This window comes from Bombina bombina, chromosome 2 (assembly GCF_027579735.1).
Source record: "Bombina bombina isolate aBomBom1 chromosome 2, aBomBom1.pri, whole genome shotgun sequence".
Lineage (NCBI taxonomy): Eukaryota > Metazoa > Chordata > Amphibia > Anura > Bombinatoridae > Bombina > Bombina bombina.
In genome coordinates, this window is record NC_069500.1 from 809,167,697 (window position 1) to 809,185,845 (window position 18,149).

The following is an 18,149-nucleotide window of genomic DNA, read 5'->3' on the forward strand; positions in this document are numbered from 1 at the left end:
CTAGCTGCGGTCAGGTTCATCAGATTTCAGTCGGACAACATCACAACTGTAGCTTACATCAACCATCAAGGGGGAACAAGGAGTTCCCTAGCAATGTTGGAGGTTTCAAAAATAATTCTATGGGCAAAGGGTAACTCTTGCCATCTATCAGCTATCCATATCCCAGGAGTAGAGAACTGGGAGGCGGATTTTCTAAGTCGACAGACTTTTCATCCGGGAGAGTGGGAACTCCATCCGGAGGTGTTTGCACAGTTGATTCAACTTTGGGGCAAACCAGAACTGGATCTCATGGCGTCTCGTCAGAACGCCAAGCTTCCTTGTTCAGGTCCAGGGATCCCAAGGCAGCGCTGATAGATGCTCTAGCAGCGCCTTGGTCTTTCAACCTGGCTTATGTGTTTCCACCGTTTCCTCTGCTCCCTCGTCTGATTGCCAAGATCAAGCAGGAGAGAGCTTCGGTGATTTTGATAGCTCCTGCATGGCCACGCAGGACTTGGTATGCAGATCTGATGGACATGTCATCCTTTCCACCTTGGACTCTGCTGCTGAGGCAGGACCTTCTACTTCAAGGTCCCTTCAAACATCCAAATCTAATTTCTCTGCGTCTGACTGCTTGGAGATTGAACGCTTGATTTTGTCAAAACGTGTTTTTTCTGAGTCGGTCATTGATACCTTAATTCAGGCTCGAAAGCCTGTCACCAGGAAAATCTATCATAAGATATGGTGTAAATATCTTCATTGGTGTGAATCCAAGGGTTACTCATGGAGTAAAGTAAGGATTCCCAGGATATTGTCTTTTCTCCAAGAAGGATTGGAGAAGGGATTGTCAGCTAGTTCCTTAAAGGGACAGATTTCTGCTCTGTCTATTCTTTTGCACAAGCGTTTGGCGGATGTTCCAGACATTCAGGCGTTTTGTCAGGCTTTAGTTAGAATCAACCCTGTGTTTAAACCTGTTGCTCCGCCATGGAGTTTAAATTTAGTTCTTAAAGTTCTTCAAGGGATTCCGTTTGAACCTCTGCATTCCATAGATATCAAGCTTTTATCTTGGAAAGTTCTGTTCTTGGTAGCTATCTCTTCGGCTCGAAGAGTTTCAGAGTTATCTGACTTGCAGTGTGATTCCCCTTATCTGATCTTCCATGCAGATAAGGTAGTTTTGCGTACCAAACCTGGGTTTCTTCCTAAGGTGGTATCCAATAAGAATATCAAACAAGAGATTGTTGTTCCGTCACTGTGTCCTAATCCTTCTTCAAAGAAGGAACGTCTATTACACAATCTTGACGTGGTTCGTGCTTTACAGTTTTATTTACAAGCTACTAAAGATTTTTGTCAAACATCTGCATTGTTTGTTGTCTACTCTGGACAGAGGAAAGGCCAAAAGGCTTCAGCAACTTCTCTTTCTTTTTGGTTAAGAAGTATAATCCGCTTAGCTTATGAGACTGCTGACCAGCAGCCTCCTGTAAGAATTACAGCTCATTCCACTAGAGCGGTGGCTTCCACATGGGCCTTTAAAAATGAGGCTTCTGTTAAACAGGTTTGTAAGGCGGCGACTTGGTCTTCGCTTCATACTTTTTCTAAATTCTACAAATTTGATACTTTTGCTTCTTCGGAGGCTAGTTTTGGGAGAAAGGTCTTACAGGCAGTGGTACCTTCCGTTTAAGCGCCTGCCTTGTCCCTCCCTTCATCCGTGTCCTATAGCTTTGGTATTGGTATCCCACAAGTAATGGATGAATCCGTGGACTGGATACACCTTACAAGAGAAAACAAAATTTATGCTTACCTGATAAATTTATTTCTCTTGTGGTGTATCCAGTCCACGGCCCGCCCTGTCATTTTAAGGCAGGTGTTTTTTAATTTTTAAACTACAGTCACCACTGCACCCTATGGTTTCTCCTTTCTCTTGCTTGTCTTCGGTCGAATGACTGGGAGGTGGCAGTTAGGGGAGGAGCTATATAGACAGCTCTGCTGTGGGTGATCCTCTTGCAGCTTCCTGTTGGGAAGGAGAATATCCCACCAGTAATGGATGAATCCGTGGACTGGATATACCACAAGAGAAATAAATTTATCAGGTAAGCATAAATTTTGTTTTGATTCTTTCATGATTCAGCTAGAGCATGCAATTTTAAACAACTTTGTAATTTACTTCCATTACCTAATTTGCTTCATTCTCTTGATATTCTTAGCTGAAAAGCATATATAGATAGGCTCAGAAGCTGCTGATTGGTGGCTGCACATCAATGCCTCATGTGATTGGCTCACCCATGTGCATTGATATTTAATTAACAAAGAATAACAAAATAATGAAGCAAATTAGATAATAGAAGTAAATTGGGATGTTGTTTAAAACTGTATTCTCTATCTAAATAATGACATAAAAAGCTTTGGTTTAATGTCCCTTTAATGTGAAATCTAATTGTAGATGTTTTTGTTAGTAGGCCAAATACCATACTCCTCATTGTGTACATGAATGTGTGACATTAAAGGATGTTATATCTCAAATACATATAATACTGGTGTGTGGGATGTTACTCATCAGCATGCTGTGCTGATGTTGCAGTCCCTGAGTCACGAGCCCCTGGAAGTCCACGGACTGCTGTGACGCTCAGGGACCTCCGAATGATCTCCTGCCACTCATTATATTCCGCCTCCTGGGGAGGACCACTGCCTGTTCCCCTCTGGTGCATGGCTTCTTGGCCCATTTTCTCCTTGACCCGCCTCTTGCAGTCATTCCACCTTTTCTTGAGCCCATCCACATTCCTCCTCTGCTGGGCCACGCTGTTGACTGCCTCCTTGACCCTCAGCCAGGCATCTTTACGCCTTCGGCCATTTCCTTTGCCCTTCTCTTGGCCGAAGAGGACAGTGTGGTTCTCCATGACGGCCTGGACTAGCGCGAGGTTTTCGGCAAAAGAGAAGTTGGGGCACCTCATGCGCTCCTCGTCCTGGGCCGCCTGGCTCCCTCCCTGGGATGTCCCTGGTGTGGGTTCCTCCCTATCCTCTCCCTCCTCCCCCCTTCTATCCCCATGTGCACCCTCTATCCCTCTTCTGAGTGTGCCTGGCCTTGGGGCAACCCCACTCCCATCCTCCCTTCTAGCTCTCCCTCTCCCCACTCCACTCACTCCCTGACGGGGACCCTGCTGCTCCGCCTATCCATAATCCTCTCCCTGCAACTCCCCTTCCCTCCTCCCCCCCGCCCGAGCTCTCCCTGCCATCCTCAAACTACACAAACTCACACTCACTCCCACTTCAATCACACACAATCACAACCAAACACTCAGCCTATCACACTGTAAAAGATAAATAAAATGTGTGAGGAAAAAAAAGTGTTGTGTATTTTGTATATGTGTGTATGCAAAATGTGTGCAATATGTAAAAAAAAGTGTTAGAAAATGTACAGGCTTAACAATCCAAAAATCCGACTTAACTAACTGAATGAAATGCTCCTCTCTCACTACTCTTACCACTAATCTCTACTCACTGTAGTGTGCTGTAGCTCCAAGAACCAACCAAACACACTAAAGAAAATGGCCGCTGCGCATGGGTTTATGTATGAATTTTGAATGGCATAATTACATGTCGCATCTTTTAGAACTGGCCGTTGTTTTTTACGATTCATAGGCTAATTTGCACAAAACTACACTTTATTGAGACTTTACGTGAACAAAATACTGGTGTAAGTCCTTGCGACGACTAAAATGTGTATTTGTGCACATTTTAGTTGATCGTTGGTTTTTCCTACTTACGCCAGTTTAGCATCTGACGGCGCAGTATATTGGATAGGTCGAGTTGCGAGGTGAAATTACGGGCGGCGCGGGTTCTCTCGCTTGCGCCGAAAACTACGACCTATATCGGATCGCGCCCCTAGTGTATAATGTTCCTTTAGCTGGTAGAATGTATTGAGTGTAACAACAAGCTTCACTTCAGGATAATATATTTGTGTTGTTACTTAAATGCATTTTTTGCTTTAATTGCCTTATTGTGCTTTATGTTTTAGGCTGAAGTCAACAGCTTATCAGCTCAGTGTCATATGAAAAGTCGTCAGGTTGAAATGTGGTTTAAATGTCGCAGGAACCAAGACAGACCGAGTGTAAGCAAGAAATTCTGTGAAGCCAGGTGAGAACACATTGATTAAAGGGGCAGTATACTGTAATTGTTTTTCCCTTAATGTGTTGCCAATTACTTTTTTTACCAGCTGCAGAGTATAAAATGTATGATAATTTGTTTTTTAAGGTTTATTTGTTTATATAAATTAGCTGGTTTGTGTTTTGAAGCCACAACCTGATACAATGGGTTGAGCTTCTAGGTATACTCAGATCTCATTACTTTATCACATTGTGTACATATACATGCTTCTTTATCTTATCTGTCCATAAACCAAAGACCAATTCTTGGAGAGAACAATGGAAAATTAATATTTTATTACCTTATCTTTTCTATAGCCCACTGGGAGTGTAATTTCTTCTGCTGGCTGTGTTTACACAGCTTATCTATAGCTTGGCCATAAGGCCAGAAACTTTCGGCATAGGTGGGGATATCAAAGGCTAAATCAACTATTTCAAATGCCAATATAAAGGTAAAGGAGATACTTGTAAACAATTGAATAAACTCCAGCAGTTAAAGTGGATCATTGGGAATAAATTAAAGGAGAGATGTTTATTTGAGTAAACTGTCCCTTTAAGGTCTGGCTCGGTTATACAGTAAAAACAAACTGCAACAAAAGAAAGAGCTGATAGCAGGTGTGTCTGTGAAAAAAGTTAAATAATTAGTCATAAAGTCAGTAAAACATTTGCATATAATATGCCATAAGTAAATAAACTCAGTAGATGTGCTAAAACCTCAAGCATTAATATTTTAGCAACAAAAACTTGTGCTCTGTATTCCAGTTAAATGGTCCTGAACGGTAAAATTAAACTTTCATAGTTCAGATAGATAGAACATGTAATATTAAGAAACTTTAAATTAATTTTATCATCAAATTAACTTTGTTCATATCCTTTGTTGAAAAACATACCTAAGTAGGCTCAGTAGCAAGCAGCTGAATGCCTCCTGTCAAGTAGTAAATTGTTGCTCTGACACTAACTGTATCTATGTGTTAACCTCTTTGCAAGCAGTGTTGGCATACACTATACAATTTTTTTTTTATATATTAATAAATATTTTGTAGTATGTATATATAGTAAAATACTTGTCAGCTATAGCTTGCAAGACATCTTTTCACATATTATAGTAACAGAAGGAAGATGAAACCAAAGTCATTTGCTCCCTCTAATGATTATAGTCAGGTCAGTGTATTGCAGAGAAGGTTATTCACACCATTAAAACATGGATGTTTAGTATTACAGTTGCCGATATTCAGCCTGCCTGATTATTAAACCACAGAAAAGGACATGAATATGCAAAAAGAGTGCTGTAATATGTTAGAGCATTTGAAGTGATTGTAAAGTTTAATGAATAAGTGCCGGTATCTAAAAAATACTCTTAAAAACAGTCATTCATTAAAGTTTACAATAATGCTTCTTTCCATCTTAATACGAGGAGATTCCACGGCTTCATTCATTACTTGTGGGAATACAGAACCTGGCCACCAGGAGGAGGCAAAGACACCCCAGCCAAAGGCTTAAATACCTCCCCCACTCCCCTTATCTCTCAGTCATTCTTTGCCTTTCGTCACAGGAGGATGGCAAAGACGTGTCAGAAGATTCTGAGTAGTCTCTTATGGAGCGTAGTACTCTTCGGAATGGGACTGGAGTTTTAAGTAGTCTTGTCAGCCTCTCAGTGAGAGCATTGACGAATGTTAGGGTCTGGAGATGCAGGGAGAGTCTTTCTGCAAATCCATCCAGAATCGTATTAACAGCTCCTTAAGCAATCAGTGTTGATGAGTTTCACTGCCTGCTTTCTTTCACTGAAGTCCATGTCAGGAGCGATGCTACAACACTGTCAAACTTGAGAGGCCGTGTTCCTGTTCCACGGCGTTGATTCTGGTAAGATAGTTTAATATTTTATCTGTAATGATAACGCAAGAAGACAGGGTCACAGTGTGACTCCTTTTATCTGTATAGAATCAAGGGTTAATATCTCTGGAAGGTGATTATTGAACAGGGGGAGATTTATACATGATTGCTTATTGTGTTTTTGCTACAACATGTGTGAGATGTGGCTCTGGCAATGTGGAACAGACAAGTTCTTTCTTCTTTTGATTACTGTGCAGCCTGTTTATTTTGGCGTGCTTTTTCTCGACTGCAGGGGCAGTCCTGCATGGCACTCCATGAGACCGGGTGTGACCTCATTCTCTTCCTCTTCCTTTTTCTGTCCGTTGGTTGCAGGAGACGAAAGCGGTTTCTCTGTGGGCTTGGGTCATAGGAGGTGGTGAGTGCCCCGGCCATTGGGAGTATAAAGGTGCCATTTATTTTTTCTATATTCCATATTAAAGGTGCAAGCTATGGAGGACTCTGATACGTTAGAGGGTACTCCCTCTTTACCTAAATCTAATGCCCGTGTTTATTGTGAGGAGGTTTCGGTATATCAGCCTGCTCAACTATGTTCCACATGCCTTGACAAAATAGTGATATCTTAAAAGAACAAGATGTTTAGCCGCCGGATTTTGCTGTTCAGTTGCAAAAGGCGGTGGTGCCCCAGACCTTCCCGGTTCCCGTTAAGATGGCGAAAATTAAAAGAATGAATGGGAAAGATTAGGTTCCTCTTTCTCCCCTACTCCTTTTTTTAAGAATTTTTTCCTGGCTCCTGATTCTCAGCTAGAATTGTGGGGATCTGTCCCTAAGGTGGATGGAGCTATCTCCACGCTCCCTCTCTAGACAACCGGGGCGAGGCACTCCTTCTCTTGGTGGCTTCGTCCGGATCAGCTGTCCCAGGGGACATCCTTCCTGAAACCATCCTGGGAGATTGTGAATACGGACGCGAGCCTCTCAGGATGGGGAGCTGTTTGGGGTGCCAGGAAGGCACAGGGCAGGTGGAGTCGGGAGGAGTTGCTTCTTCCGCTCAACATCCTGGAACTTCGAGCGATCTTCCCCCTCCTAGGTTCATCCCAGTTCATCAGACTCCAGTCGGACAACATTACCTCAGTGGCTTACATCAACCAAAGGGGTAACGAGAAGCTCCCTAGGCATGAGGGAAGTATCTCGGATTCTGGAATAGGCAGAGACCCACAACTGCTCGCTGTCAGTGATCCACATCCCAGTGTGGATAACTGGTAAGCGGCTTTTCTCAGCAGACAATAATTTCATCTGGGGGGGAATGGTTTCTTCACCCCAAAGTATTTGCAGAGATTTGCAGCAGGTGGGGGACTCCGGAGATAGATCTCATGGTGTCCAGACTCAATTTCAAGCTACCTGGATTTGGGTTCCAGTCCAGGGATCCCCAGGCAGAACTGATAGATGCCTTAGCAGTGCCTTGGGGATTCAACTAGTCTACATATTTCCACCGTTGCCACTTCTACCTCGAGTAGTGTCCCGCATCAAGCAGGAGCAAGCATCGGCTATTCTGATTTCACCGTTGTGGCCGCGGAGGATGTGGTTTGCGGATCTGGTGGGGATGTCATCTTCTCCAGCATGGAGGTTGCCCTGTTGCAGGGATCTGCTGGTACAGGGCCCCTTTGTACATCAAAATCTAGATTCTCTGAGGCTGACTGCGTGGGGATTGAATGCTTAGTCTTAGCCAGGAGAGGGTTTTCTGAGAGTGTGATTGATACTCTCATTAAAGCCAGGAAGCCGGTCACCCGACGCATCTATCATACGGTGTGGAGGACCTACTTACTCTGGTGTGAGACTTGGGGATATTCTTGGCATAAGGTCAAGGTATCCAGGATTCTTTCCTTCCTCCAGGATGGGTTGGAGAAGGGACTTGCTTCCAGTTCCTTAAGGGGACAGATTTTGGCTCTATCTGTGTTGTTACACAGGAAGCTCGCTGGGCTTCCTGATATACAATCTTTTGTTCAGGCTCTATCCAGGATCAGGCCTGTATTTATACATTCTGCTCCTCCTTGGAGTTTGAATCTAGTTCTTAGGGTTTTGCAGAAGACTTCGTTTGAGCCTATGCATTTTCTTGATATTAACATACTGTCTTGGAAGGTTCTTTTTCTACTTTCTATTGTTTCGACACGCAGAGTCTCTGAGTTGGCTGCCTTGTAATGTGAGCCTCTTTACTTGGTTTTTCATGCCGATAAGGCTGTACTTCGCACTGGGTTGGGATTGCAACATTAATCAGGATATTGTAGTTCCTTGTGTCCTAACCCTTCTTCTTCTTCAAAAGAACGGTTACTTCATAACTTGGATGTGGTATAAGCTTTGAAACTTTATCTTCAGGCTACGAAGGATTTCAGACAGACTTCAGCGCTGTTTGTGGTCTATTTGGGGAAGCGTAAAGGGCAGAAGGCTTCTTCCACTTCCCTATCTTTTTGACTGAGGAGCATGATTCACCTGGCTTAAGAGACAGCGGGACATAAGCCTCCTCAGAGGATTACGGCTCACTCAACTAGAGCTGTGGCTTCTTCTTCAAGAATGAGGCCTCTATGGAGCAGATTTGTAAGGCGGCTACCCTGGTGGTCCTTACATACTTTTCAAAATTTTACAAATTTGACGTGATTGCTTCGGCTGAAGCAGCTTTTGGGAGAAAGGTTTTGCAGGCTGTGGTGCCCTCAGACTAGGGTCCGCCTCTTTTTACCCTCCCGTTTTCATTCAGTGTCCTCTAAAGCTTGGGTATTTGTTTCCCACAAGTAATAAATGAAGCCGTGGACTCTCCTCGTATTAAGATGGAAAACATAAATTATGCTTACCTGATAATTTCATTTCCAACTAAACGAAGAGAGTCCACGTCTCCCGTCCGGTTCTCCGTTGGGCGAACCTAAATTTTTTCTTGTTTTTCTTCTGGCACCATTTATACCCTGATGTTTCTTTAGCAAACACAGACCGTGATCCTCCACCTGCAGCTCCTGCTGTAGTTAGCAGATTGATGATGCTTCCTTCAATCGTTGCATGCTCCCTTTGGCATCCAGCTCGTGGGGCCATGCAATGATTGGAGGAAGCCAGATTCGTCATTGCTGTGCTAACTACAGCAGGAGAAGCGGTCGGAGGATTGCCGGTCTCTTTTCCATAAAGAAGGGTAAGTATTTTTAAAAAGAAGCTTCATTGTAAAGTTTAATGAATGAAAGTGCCCCTATTAGTTTTAGATACCGGGCACTTATTCATTAAACTTACTATCACTTTAATTATTGCACTGTTGTTTGCATATAACTGTTTATTTAACACTTACAGCTCTAGATTAGCAATGCATGTCTATGTAGCCTCGAATCACTTGCTAGCTTCCAGTAATGCAAAGTCTTTTAAATATGCACTTTTTTACATGCTCTGTCTGAACTATCAAAGTTTCATTTTGACTTTCATGTTTTCATTATTTTTTTTATTTTTAAAGTTTTCTTTATTGATATAAATCAAAACAATAACAGTTGTAATACGATAATACATTTCAGGTCTCAGCTACTACATAAACAATACATCATCAATATAATTCTATTAATTCGAGAATGGATATACATACAGAGTTGGTATTTTTAAATAGTTCAATGGCTAAGGCATCATGAGCTCATTGCTTTTTCAGCATACACGTATTCTTCCCATATAAACACAATAGAGTAATATTCTTCCAATTTATGCGCCAAACCATAATGGTACTTTTCCAAGGATAATGTTAAAGTTATGGAGTTTATCCATTCCTCTCTAGATGGAATATCTACATTTTTCTATCGTCTTGGAATTAACTGCTTAGCACAGTTTAGCATTATATTCAGTATTACAGCTCTAAACCTACATCTAATCTTGGTTGGCTTGTGGAATAAACACGTCTGTGGGTCTAAGGATATGTCATGATGAGTGACTTTGCGGATCTCAGTGGTCACCATTCTCCAGAACTCCAGTATTTTTGGACAATGCCACCACACATGGAACAGTGTGCCTGTCTGACCACAATTTCTCCAACATAAAGCTGGTGTGTTAGGGTAGATCTGAGATAACCTATGCCGTGTTAAATACCATCTACTTAGTAACTTTGGTAAGCCAATCCTTTTCTACGAGTGGGGAGTTTAAATCTTTCTCCCACTTCTCTGTATATGAGGGTAACTTGCGTGAGTGATAATTTAGTAATTGTTGGTAGGCCATAGAGAGATGGCCCTTAGTTGCCATTTGTAAGAAACATATTTTCTCCTGTTAAGTGTAGTCAGTCCACGGGTCATCCATTACTTATGGGATTATATCTCCTCCCCAACAGGAAGTGCAAGAGGATCACCCAAGCAGAGTTGCTATATAGCTCCTCCCCTCTACGTCATACCCAGTCATTCTCTTGCACCTAACTAATAGATAGGACGTGTGAGAGGACTGTGGTGTGTTAAACTTAGTTTTTATTTCTTCAATCAAAAGTTTGTTATTTTAAACGGCACCGGAGTGTGTTGTTTCTTCTCAGGCAGCATTAGAAGAAGAATCTACCTGAGTTTGTCTATGATCTTAGCGGTCGTAACTAAGATCCACTTGCTGTTCTCGGCCATTCTGAGGAGTGAGGTAACTTCAGAACAGGGGATAGCAGGCAGGGCCCACCTGCAAGGAGGTATGTGCAGTATATTATTTTCTAAGGAATGGAATTGACTGAGAAAATACTGCTAATACCGATGTAATGTAAGTGCAGCCTTAAATGCAGTAGTTTGTAGGAAGGTTTTTTGAGGGAGAGTGGGGTGGGTCATATTAATTCAAACTTAAGGGATAAATTTATTATTTATATATCGTGACCCTTAAGTTCCAGAACCATTAACAGTAATATACATCAAAATGTACAATGGGATGCAAAAAAGAGAGATTTTGCAGCGCAAAGAGAAAGACTGTTGGTTACTGGACTTCGTTAAGTACTAAAACCCACTGTCAGAGTAGGCAAAAAATAAGTGTGATCAAAATTCAATACTTTGAAATACAATTGACAACTTCATTCACACAAAATAACTTTATTGGAAAAAATAATTAAAGTGATAGTCCGGCTGGACTAGTACTCACGCACACTCACACACATACGGTTTAAAACTTGCTGGAACTCAGACTATGTAATTTGATCTGAATTGCACCTCATAAAATATACATCACTCCTTAACAGGAGGTATTGGAGTATTTGTATATATATATAAATAATCAACTCCTGTAGGTAAGTGAGTATGTTATTAGTAGTGGTAGTAGGGTGTACCTAATAAGTACTTATACAAAAAAGCACCACAATAATATGAATAGTATCCGATTAAATTTCCGGTTTGTGTGCTGAGAAGTAAAAAGTCTATAGTACACTCAATATGTATATGTTAGTCAAACAGTCAAAAGTAAAGCTGGTGGTTTACTGTGTTCCTAAATTATAATCATTACAATCATTGCAGGGGCACCTGCACGAGGTTATGGAACCTCGATTTTAATAGCTGACTCAGCCTCAATACTTAATTGCACCATAGTGATTACGCTTACAGATAGTGGCAGTTAATATTAAAACAAGGCCTCCGCTATAGAAGAGACCTTTTTCAGTCTAAGATTAGCAGACTTTTTGTCGATCTTGGGTAATCTGTGCTCAGAATTATACACAGTACTAAATTAATGGTTAAACAGGCCTCCGCTATAGAAGAGACCTTTTCTCAGTTCAGCTCAGCATATTTTTCTATACGTGGGTAACCTGTGGGCATATTTATACTTAGCAAGGTTGAACTATAGCTTCAGTGACAGTTAAATGATTAAACAGGCCTCCTCTATAGAAGAGACCTTTTTCTAGTTCAGCTCAGCATATCGTTCCATTGGTGGGTAATCTGCTGGTATATTGATACTCAGTGTGGTTGAACTATAAGCTCCAAAGACAGCTAATGTTTAAACAGTCCTCCGCTATAGAAGAGACCTTTTCTAGCTAAGCTCAGCATATTTCTCCATTCGTGGGTTACCTGCTGGTATATCCGTATTCAGCAAGGTTGAATTGAAAAACTGATTTCTATCTCGGTCTCAAAGCAAAGTTAATAATTGGCTGTATTAGTCATACATTAATATTACACTTAATGATAGATATGTGCATTATATATATAAAGTGCATTTGAATCTTTATTTAAAGGTATATACCGTACTTTAAAATAACCAATGACTGTGCTGTGACTGGGGCCCTTCAATATCAGTTTAACATATTTTGCAACACTTGCAATGATTATAATTTAGGAACACAGTAAACCACCAGCTTTACTTTTGACTGTTTGACTAACATATACATATTGAGTGTACTATAGACTTTTTACTTCTCAGCACACAAACCGGAAATTTAATCGGATACTATTCATATTATTGTGGTGCTTTTTTGTATAAGTACCTATTAGGTACACCTTACTACCACTACTAATAACATACTCACTTACCTACAGGAGTTGATTATTTATATATATACAAATACTCCAATACCTCCTGTTAAGGAGTGATGTATATTTTATGAGGTGCAATTCAGATCAAATTACATAGTCTGAGTTCCAGCAAGTTTTAAACCGTATGTGTGTGAGTGTGCGTGAGTACTAGTCCAGCCGGACTATTACTTTAATTATTTTTTCCAATAAAGTTATTTTGTGTGAATGAAGTTGTCAATTGTATTTCAAAGTATTGAATTTTGATCACACTTATTTTTTGCCTACTCTGACAGTGGGTTTTAGTACTTAACGAAGTCCAGTAACCAACAGTCTTTCTCTTTGCGCTGCAAAATCTCTCTTTTTTGCATCCCATTGTACATTTAAATGCAGTAGTAGCGACTGGTATCAGGCTGATATGTATGTATGTATACTCTGAGGTATTTCTGGGGAATGGAATTTCACTAAGAAAATACTGTCTATATTAAAGTAATATTTGAGCCTGCACTGCAGTGAAAGCGACTAGCAGCAGGCTTATTAATAACACTTCATAATTTTCATTTTTAAAACGTTTACTGGCATGTTAATCGTTTTTTCTGAGGTACTTGGTGATAAAACTTTATGGGCATGATTTTTACCACATGGCTGTCGTTTGTTTCTGAATAAAAACAGTTTACTGAGCTTCCCCACTGCTGTAATATGAGTGGGAGGGGCCTATTTCTCCTGTTAAGTGTAGTCAGTCCACGGGTCATCATTACTTATGGGATATTAACTCCTCCCCAACAGGAAGTGCAAGAGGATCACCCAAGCAGAGCTGCTATATAGCTCCTCCCCTCTACGTCACACCCAGTCATTCTCTTGCACCCAACTAATAGATAGGATGTGTGAGAGGACTGTGGTGATTACATTTAGTTTTTATATCTTCAATCAAAAGTTTGTTATTTTAAACAGCACCGGAGTGTGTTGTTTCTTCTCAGGTAGAATTTGAAGAAGAATCTACCTGAGTTTTTGTATGATCTTAGCGGACGTAACTAAGATTCATTTTGCTGTTCTCGGCCATTCTGAGGAGTGAGGTAAACTTCAGATCAGGGGACAGCGGGCAGGTTCACCTGCAAAGAGGTATGTTGCAGTATATTATTTTCTGAGGAATGGAATTGACTGAGAAAATACTGCCAATACCGATATAATGTAAGTTCAGCCTTAAATGCAGTAGTAGCAACTGGTATCAGGCTGTTATGTATATATGTTTACACTTCAGTATTCTGGGGAATGGCACTTCACTGGGACAATACTGTATGCATATAATTTTTAGCCTAACTTGCAGTGGGAACGACTAGCAGCAGGCTTTTTAATGACATTTCATATTATTAGATTTTAAACGTTTGCTGGCATGTTAAATCGTTTAATTATCTGAGGTACTTGGTGAAAAATTGTTTTGGGCACTATTTTCCACATGGCTGTCGTTTATTTTAAATTTAAAACAGTTTCACTGAACTTCCCTCACTGTTGTGTGTGAGGGGGAGGGGCCTATTTTGGCGCTTTTGCTACGCATTAGAAATTCAGTCACAAGTCTGTTTCTCTCCCTGCATGATCCGGAACGTCTCTACAGAGCTCAGGGGTCTTCAAAACTTATTTTGAGGGAGGTAATCACTCACAGCAGACCTGTGAGATTGTGCTTTGACTGTGATAAAAAACGTTTATATTTTAAATTTTATACATTTTTTTCTGTTATTAAGGTTTAGTCATCCATTGCTAATGGGTGCAAATGCTTTTACCGGGAAAAATTTGGTTTTATAACTACTCCGGTTCATTGTTATTCAACTGTCATAGTTTTTTCTGTGCTTCTTAAAGGCACAGTACGTTTTACATATTCTTGTAAATTTAGTTGAAAGGTATTTCCAAGCTTGCTAGTCTAATTGCTAGTTTGTTAAACATGTCTGACTCAGAGGAATATCTCTGTGCTATATGTGCAAAAGCCAAGGTGGAGCCCAATAGAAATTTATGTACTAATTGCATTGATGCTACTTTAAATAAAAGTCAATCTGTACATGTTGAACATCATTCACCAGACAACGAGGGGGAAGTTATGCCGACTAACTTGCCTCACGTGTCAGTACCTGCATCTCCCGCTCGGGAGGTGCGTGATATTGTAACGCCAAGTACATCAGGGCGGCCATTACAAATCACCCTACAGGACATGGCTAATGTTATGACTGAAGTTTTGTCTAAATTGCCAGAACTTAGAGGTAAGCGAGATCACTCTGGGGTGAGAACAGAGTGCGCTGATAATACTAGGGCCATGTCAGATACTGCGTCACAATTTGCAGAACATGAGGACGGAGAGCTTCATTCTGCAGGTGACGGATCTGATCCAAATAGACTGGATTCAGACATTTCAAATTTTAAGTTTAAACTAGAAAACCTCCGTGTACTGCTAGGGGAGGTATTAGCGGCTCTGAATGATTGTAACACCGTTGCAATCCCAGAGAAATTGTGTAGGCTGGATAGATACTATGCGGTACCGGCGTGTACTGACGTCTTTCCTATACCTAAGAGGCTTACAGATTATTACCAAGGAGTGGGATAGGCCCGGTGTACCCTTTTCCCCCCCTCCTGTATTTAGAAAAATGTTTCCAATAGACGCCACCACACGGGACTTATGGCAGACGGTCCCTAAGGTGGAGGGAGCGGTTTCTACTCTGGCTAAGCGTACCACTATCCCGGTGGAGGAAAGCTGTGCTTTTTCAGATCCAATGGATAAAAAGTTAGAGGGTTACCTTAAGAAAATGTTTGTTCAACAAGGTTTTATATTGCAACCCCTTGCATGTATTGCGCCTGTCACGGCTGCGGCCGCATTTTGGTTCGAGTCTCTGGAAGAGACTCTTGACTCAGCGCCAATAGATGAGATTTCAAACAAGCTTAAAACCCTTAAGCTAGCTAATTCATTTATTTCGGATGCCGTAGTACATTTAACTAAACTTACGGCTAAGAATTCCGGATTCGCCATTCAGGCACGCAGAGCACTGTGGCTAAAATCCTGGTCAGCTGATGTTACTTCTAAATCTAAATTACTTAACATACCTTTCAAGGGGCAGACCTTATTCGGGCCCGGTTTGAAAGAAATTATCGCTGATATTACAGGAGGTAAAGGCCATGCCCTGCCTCAAGACAGAGCCAAACCTAGGGCTAGACAGTCTAATTTTCGTGCCTTTCGTAACTTCAAGGCAGGAGCAGCATCAACTTCCTCTGCTCCAAAACAGGAAGGAGCTGTTGCTCGCTACAGACAGGGCTGGAAACCTAACCAGACCTGGAACAAGGGCAAGCAGGCCAGAAAACCTGCTGCTGCCCCTAAGACAGCATGAATGGAGGGCCCCCGATCCGGGAACGGATCTAGTGGGGGGCAGACTTTCTCTCTTTGCCCAGGCTTGGGCAAGAGATGTACAGGATCCCTGGGCGTTAGAGATCATATCTCAGGGATATCTTCTGGACTTCAAAACCTCTCCCCCAAAAGGGAGATTTCATCTTTCAAGGTTGTCAGCAAACCAGATAAAGAAAGAGGCGTTTCTACGCTGTGTACAAGATCTTTTACTAATGGGAGTGATCCATCCGGTTCCGCGGTCAGAACACGGACAAGGGTTTTACTCAAATCTGTTTGTGGTTCCCAAGAAAGAAGGAACCTTCAGACCAATCTTGGATTTAAAGATCCTAAACAAATTCCTAAGAGTTCCATCGTTCAAAATGGAAACTATTCAGACAATCTTACCCATGATCCAAAAGGGTCAGTACATGACCACAGTGGATTTAAAGGATGCCTACCTTCACATACCGATTCACAAAGATCATTACCGGTATCTAAGGTTTGCCTTCCTAGACAGGCATTACCAGTTTGTAGCTCTTCCATTCGGGTTGGCTACGGCTCCAAGAATCTTCACAAAGGTTCTGGGCTCTCTTCTGGCGGTACTAAGACCGCGAGGAATTTCGGTGGCTCCGTACCTAGACGACATTCTGATACAAGCGTCAAGCTTTCAAACTGCCAAGTCTCATACAGAGTTAGTACTGGCATTTCTAAGGTCGTATGGGTGGAAGGTGAACGAAGAGAAGAGTTCTCTCTTACCACTCACAAGAGTTCCCTTCTTTGGGACTCTTATAGATTCTGTAGAAATGAAGATTTACCTGACAGAAGACAGGTTATCAAAGCTTCAAAATGCTTGCCGTGTCCTTCATTCCATTCAACACCCGTCAGTGGCTCAATGCATGGAGGTAATCGGCTTAATGGTAGCGGCAATGGACATAGTACCCTTTGCACGCCTGCATCTCAGACCGCTGCAATTGTGCATGCTAAGTCAGTGGAATGGGGATTACTCAGATTTGTCCCCTACTCTGAATCTGGATCAAGAGACCAGAAATTCTCTTCTATGGTGGCTTTCTCGGCCACATCTGTCCAGGGGGATGCCCTTCAGCAGGCCAGACTGGACGATTGTAACAACAGACGCCAGCCTACTAGGTTGGGGCGCTGTCTGGAATTCCCTGAAGGCTCAGGGATCATGGACTCAGGAGGAGAGTCTCCTTCCAATAAACATTCTGGAATTGAGAGCAGTTCTCAATGCCCTTCTGGCTTGTCCTCAGTTAACAACTCGGAGGTTCATCAGATTTCAGTCGGACAACATCACGACTGTAGCTTACATCAACCATCAAGGAGGGACAAGAAGCTCCCTAGCGATGATGGAAGTATCAAAGATAATTCACGGGGCAGAGTCTCACTCTTGCCACCTGTCAGCGATCCACATTCCGGGAGTGGAGAACTGGGAGGCGGATTTCCTAAGTCGTCAGACTTTTCATCCGGGGGAGTGGGAACTTCATCCGGAGGTTTTTGCCCAAATACTTCGACGTTGGGGCAAACCAGATATAGATCTCATGGCGTCTTGCCAGAACGCCAAGCTTCCTTGTTACGGGTCCAGGTCCAGGGACCCAGGAGCGGTCCTGGTAGATGCTTTGACAGCACCTTGGACCTTCGGGATGGCTTATGTGTTTCCACCCTTCCCGATGCTTCCTCGATTGATTGCCAGGATCAAACAGGAGAGAGCATCGGTGATTCTAATAGCGCCTGCATGGCCACGCAGGACCTGGTATGCAGATCTAGTGGACATGTCATCCTGTCCACCTTGGTCTCTGCCTCTGAGACAGGACCTTCTGATTCAGGGTCCTTTCAAACATCAAAATCTAATTTCTCTGAAGCTGACTGCTTGGAAATTGAACGCTTGATTTTATCAAAGCGTGGTTTTTCGGAATCAGTAATTGATACCTTAATACAGGCTAGGAAACCTGTTACCAGAAAGATTTACCATAAAATATGGCGTAAATACTTACATTGGTGCGAATCCAAGAGTTACTCATGGAGTAAGGTTAGGATTCCTAGGATATTGTCTTTTCTACAAGAAGGTTTAGAAAAGGGTTTATCTGCTAGTTCTTTAAAGGGACAGATCTCAGCTCTGTCCATTCTTTTACACAAACGTCTGTCAGAAGTTCCAGACGTTCAGGCTTTTTGTCAGGCTTTGGCCAGGATTAAGCCTGTGTTTAAAACTGTTGCTCCACCATGGAGCTTAAATTTAGTTCTTAACGTTTTACAGGGTGTTCCGTTTGAACCCCTTCATTCCATTGATATCAAATTGTTATCTTGGAAAGTTCTGTTTTTAATGGCTATTTCCTCGGCTCGAAGAGTCTCTGAGTTATCGGCCTTACATTGTGATTCTCCTTATCTGAT

The 18,149-nt window shown here is 42.0% G+C and overlaps 1 protein-coding gene across 1 annotated transcript in view; it reads left to right on the top strand.

Annotated features, from left to right (window-relative positions):
- The window catches only part of CERS4 (ceramide synthase 4), a 501,010-nt gene that overhangs the window by 267,889 nt on the left and 214,972 nt on the right, over positions 1-18,149 (top strand). The window contains exon 4 of the mRNA XM_053703019.1: positions 3,986-4,104. Within this exon, the coding sequence (XP_053558994.1) occupies positions 3,986-4,104 (119 nt within the window). The remainder of the gene's footprint in view (positions 1-3,985; positions 4,105-18,149) is intronic.